This window comes from Peromyscus eremicus, chromosome 4 (genome assembly GCF_949786415.1).
Source record: "Peromyscus eremicus chromosome 4, PerEre_H2_v1, whole genome shotgun sequence".
NCBI lineage: Eukaryota > Metazoa > Chordata > Mammalia > Rodentia > Cricetidae > Peromyscus > Peromyscus eremicus.
Window position 1 is genome coordinate 63,934,576 of NC_081419.1, and position 5,715 is coordinate 63,940,290.

The following is a 5,715-nucleotide window of genomic DNA, read 5'->3' on the forward strand; positions in this document are numbered from 1 at the left end:
ACCAGTAATATTTGGTTTTACCCTGTGGCTTTGGGCTATGTAGTTTCTGGTTCTTGTTTACCCAAGTAGTGTCAGATACAAATTCATTCTCCTGGCATGGGCCTGAATTCAAATCAGATATTGACTGGATTCCCACATGTTCTATGCCACCATTGACCTAGCATAATTTGAAGGCAGATTGTGTGTCACAGGATTTGTGGATAAGTTGGTGTCCATGTTTCTCTTCCAGTATCCTGCAGAGCACCTTCCTGAATAAAAAAGTCTGGAATGTACAGAGGAAGGATCTATGTAAGCACCAGCTCAACTTCTCAGTGTTCAATGAATTGTTGTTGTCCTCAGCAATAGTCTCCAAAGTCAGTTTGTGAGGAGCAACCCTTTGTCTTAGCAATAGCCTTGGGGAGTGGGGGGTATTTAAAATTTCCATCAAACCACATTGTCAAAAACTCAATTGAATACAATCTCAGCCAGCCACTGGAAGCCTTCCATGGTGACAAGAGAAGGCCAGCTGGGATTCCTTATCCTGCAATACAAGGAGTCCTCTTTAGGATCACCTTCATACATTCCACGAAGTTTCCATGGTAGTAGGTTTCCGTGTCATATCCTAAACACACCTCAATTGCAGCCATCTCTCCCTGCATGCTCATTCTCTATCCCATATATGTCCCCCCATCTGAATATCCTGCTTCTGTCCCCAACCATGCCCAGTCTATCCATAAATTTGTTTCTATTTCCTCCTCCTCCTCAGTAAGATCCATACATCCCTCCTAGACCTCTCCTGTTGATCTAACCTCTCAGGGTATACTGCTTGTAGCTTCATTATCATTTATTTAATGGCTAATATCCACTTATAAGTGAATACATACCACATATATCTTTCACATAGGTCATTTGAATTGTACTTCCTGGTATAATGTATCATCCTCAGATCTCTGATGGCATTGACAACTAGGCTAAATGTCCCCGAAGGCTATAGCCACCTTCTTTGCTCATCTTGAGCTACTAGGTCTCTTGTTAAGAAAAGGCAGACAGTGTTGCCTTGCTAACAGGCATTATATTACAGGATAAACAGTTTGAGATGTAACTGTTTTACTACTCTTTTATTAAAAAGAACATGCCCTGAAATGACTGATATTAATGAAACTACTCACATCTCTGGTAAATGATAAGATAGAAAGAAAAAGATTTAAAGTCTAATAAGTTCTAAATCTCTAATAAATGAGTCAAGACATGGAAAATATTTCAGACTTATCCTACCACTATGTTATTGTTATACTGAGATGGTAAAGGTTTAGTGTTTTAACATTGATAAAAGGTGTTCTGATAGAACACTGATTATTTACTATTCAATCACATGCTCAAGATTTTAAATTTCCTTTGGTTGTCATTTAAGTATAGACTTAAAGGTGCTTCTCATAGAGCTAAAAACATCTCTGCCCAATCTATATATCTGAATCTCTGGACAGTGGGAAAATGTTCATGCTTTTAAATCCAAACCTATAGTTTTTCTTAGGTCTCAAAGGCATGATTCTGCTGTTTAACAATGTGAATTTCAGTACAGATTAATGCTAATTTATCTAAAACTTTAATTTCTTTTAGTAAACTAAAATTTCATGTAAGTTTCAAGGAGTCAAGGAAATCATAAGATTTGGATTCGCCTGTCACAGATCGAGTGGGCTCCATAAAAGCACAGCATAAATTTCCCCACCTGTCTATTCCTTTAAGTAAACCCAAGGATCAACCTTTCAACTTCATCTCCAGATGCTCAGCATAATAAAGTCATGAATCTGTTCATTGTTTTTAGGAGCCATTGATGGATTTCAATTTTCCTTTTCTCTTGTTCACATTTTCTACAAAGTATTGTTGTGTATCTAAAATCACTATTTAAGCGTAATAAAATTAAGCTTTTCAGAAAGATACAAGTTCATCATTAAATTATTTTTCTCTCATAATTAATTAGCAATAAAGTGACACCAATTTTACATACTACTTATAAAAATTGAAACTTTGCTTATAGCCATGTTGTTTTTCTTATTTTTTTGAAGTGTGATAACAATATATTACTAATCTTACAACTATGGGGGATATAGGTCCAAAATCACAGTGAGTTGTGATGAATGCTGATAACACATATTCTTGGTCATAGATAATCTGATTTTCACTTCTTTGTAGTGACATCAGAGAGGAAGCTATTGAGTCCTGTGTAGTAAGGTCCATAGTCCAATATCTTAGGGCTCTGGCTTTAATGATTTATCATTTCCTAATGACTTTGTATATTATTTAGTAATATTTTATCATAATTTTTATCAAATAAAAATCATACAATATATTCCAATCACAATTTTTCTCTTCTCCCTATTATCCCAGATTCTCTGCACCTCCCCACCCACCCAACTCCAAGTCATTTTTTTGTCTCTCTTAAGAAAAAATAAGTAGCAAACAAAACAGTTGCAACAAATAACAAACAAAATACCCAAAGAAAATAAGAAACTCACATTCAATAGTATGATACTATTTAAACATCTGAATAAAAACATCACATGTCTGGCCAAATGAGATTGAATTGAATAAGAAGTTATGATATGAATAGTCTTTTATCTACATGAAGAATCCTTCTCAGGATCTCCTGACATCTCATATTGTGCCACATGATATCATGAATCAGAGGAGCACTTGGTCTTCAATTCTGAAATATTTTCATGAAAGGTCATTTGATAATGGAAATTGTAAAACTTAATGGACCCAGGATAACTCAGGAATTCTAAATTTCACTTAAAAACAAAAGAGTCTTGAGTGGGCTTTCAAACTTAGGTCATGATCCATAGTTATTCAGTGCTTCAGCCATGAGAAATATGAATCAACAATTTATGAAAAAGGTATATTAAGGACATATTCACAGGGAAGACACTTATCTCTCAGGAACTTAACTATTTTGAGATATTTCAGGTTTGTATTCAAAACCATTTTATGTTCTTTCTTCAAACTGTGAAGTATCTATTTAAGTACATTGAATATGCCTCACTCTTAGGTAGGATTGTCTTAATAATAACTAATTAGCATTCCTAAATTCCATATTAAATGGAAGTTCGTTTTGTTATTTGTTTGCTGTCTCATGTTGTTCAACCCCTATAATACTGAGGTTTTCATTACTAGGATGATTCAGTATTTGAACAAATCTATGTTTATACATTCTCCTTGCATATAGCAATTTAAAAATAGGTGCTAATTAATTTTAAAAAAATCAATTACAGGGAATTATTTAACTGGGGTTGGTAAAGGAAAAACTAAATTAGAAACTATTGGAGGAGATGAGAGAAGACACTTCTAGCACCCAAATGTAAATTACCAAGATCTAGTGCTCATGTTAATCAAACATGGTTTAACTTCCAACATGTCTAACCACACCTGACCACTAGTTGTTAGTATGACTACAGAGACATTTTCTCCTCCCAGATAAGCATCTTTTTGTACAGAGACAGGATATCTGCCTCCCAGAAAGATGGTATCCTAAAAGTGGGTTAAAGAATCTGCTCTGGAGCTGAATCAACAGGACTTAAGCTCAAGACTGCTATGACACCCACATAAATTATGGGAATATATAGTAATTTTCCATATATACATATTGTATTCAATGCTAATTAAGCTAATTAATTAGCTTCAAAAATACCTGTCAAAGGCAGTGAATAAATATCCACCATATCCTATTTAATTTGTCACACACTGAACAGATGGACACATAAAACTTGGGCACAATTGAAATTTTTAGGAAAAGTTCTTCAAAGAGATATTATAACATGATGTTTAAAGAAAACTAAGCATAGATTGATTATGCATTCCCTTAAAATTAGACGTTAGAACTAATGTATTTTTATTAAGTTATTATATGATGCAATGTTTTGTTGTTTGTGATGCAGCATGAATTAAAAACAATCATGTACACTTACATCTGAAAACGGTATAAAGTCACATTTTATTCTTCATCTTTTCCAGAGCCTCTTTCACATCCTTGTTCCTCAAGCTGTAAATCAGAGGGTTCAGCATGGGAATCACTAGAGTGTAAAATAGTGAGGTCACTTTGTCTTGATCTAGGGAACAGGAAGAACTTGGCCAGAAATACATAAAGAGCAGAGTTCCCTGAAAAATCGCAACTGCAGTCAGGTGAGAGGCACAGGTGGAGAAAGCTTTGAACCTCCCCTCAGAAGAGTGAATCTTCAAGACTGCTGAGATGATGTAACAATAGGAGACAAGGAGTCCTGAAATGGTGCTTATCTCAATAAACCCACCAACTGTGAATACTGCTAACTCATTGACCTCTGTACCTGAGCAAGATATTGATAGAAGTGGAGGGACATCACAGAAGAAATGGTTGATCTCATTGGACCCACAGAAACATAAGCGGAAGACAAGAGTAGAATGTATCAAAGCATCAACTGTTCCCACCAGGTAAACCCCAGCCATGAGCATAAAACACACTCTGTTTGACATGTTTGCTGTGTAGAGCAAGGGGTTGCTGATAGCCTGGTACCTATCATAGGCCATCACTGCCAGCAGTAGACACTCAGAATCAACAAAGGCACAGAGGGTGAAGAACTGCAAAACACAGCCAACCATGGAAATTGATTTCTCCTCAGCTAAAAGATCCACCAGCATCTTGGGTCCAATTGCTGTGGAATAGCAGAGGTCACAGAAGGAGAGGTGGCTGAGGAAAAAGTACATGAGTATATGAAGCTGAGAATCCACTCTAATTAAGATGATCATCCCAAGATTGGCCAGTAGATTAACAAGATAAACAAGTAGGAATGTGGTGAAGGGGGCCACTTTCATGTCATGGTTATTAGTAATTCCCGAGAAAATGAATTTGTCCAAAGAGGAGCAAATTCCCTCGTCCATCTTTCTTGGATAAACTTTAAAAATTAAAAATGCATAGGGTAATAACACTTTTATTACATAGAGCATTATTTTATTTTTAATTTCTTTTATCATCAGAAATTCATAAAATTATACTTCATTCTTCAAAGAAGATAGAATTAATTTTAATAATCCATCTGACATAACAATTAATAAACTTTGAAAGCTAGAAGATGTTCTTGATAAATATTACCATCTACACATTAGTTTCCCTGAATTTGACTTCCTTAACAGGAATTATATATTTAGTATACTGTTATCTGATAATCTTAAAAATAACATATAATCATCTAAGTTAGTGGAGCTAATGGTCACATATTGTAGTTTCAAATTCACTGAACTTAATATTCAGATATAAATAAAATTTATCCTCAACACATAAAGATGCTATGAAAAACTGTGAATTTTATAAGTGATAACTCTACCAATAATTAATGAAATACTTAATGCTTTCTACTATTTGTCAACAACATTTCTGTTTATTAGTATATCTTAAGTAACAAATAATTCTGATTATTTTTGTTTCCAAACATCTGTGATTCTTTGACCATCAAGCTTTTTGAATATTTTTGGGAGGGCAATTGGAAACAAAGGATAAATCTTCTAATCATTCAAAGGATTAGAAAAGGCTACAAAAATAGTGTAAGTGACATGAAGTCACACATATATAGTCACAGCTGCACATATTATGTATTTAATGTTACAAAATGTAAACATGAAGATTAAAATCTATCAAAATATATATCCTCGTGTGTGTTCAGTTACATGAACTTTTATGATTTTTCAAGTGCATGTGACTTAGTTAACATT

At 34.4% G+C, this 5,715-nt stretch overlaps 1 protein-coding gene across 1 annotated transcript; it reads right to left on the reverse strand.

Moving 5' to 3' along the window:
• Window positions 1-3,944: 3,944 nt before the first annotated feature.
• Window positions 3,945-4,887, reverse strand: LOC131908267 (olfactory receptor 5W2-like). The gene has a single exon (XM_059259318.1). The coding sequence runs from the start codon at window positions 4,885-4,887 to the stop codon at window positions 3,961-3,963; it is 927 nt and encodes a 308-aa protein (XP_059115301.1). The 3' UTR covers window positions 3,945-3,960.
• Window positions 4,888-5,715: the final 828 nt, after the last annotated feature.

Coding starts and splice junctions, on each gene's coding strand:
- LOC131908267 (XM_059259318.1), bottom strand. CDS start 4,887: ATGGACGAGGGAATTTGCTCCTCTTTGGACAAATTCATTTTCTCGGGA.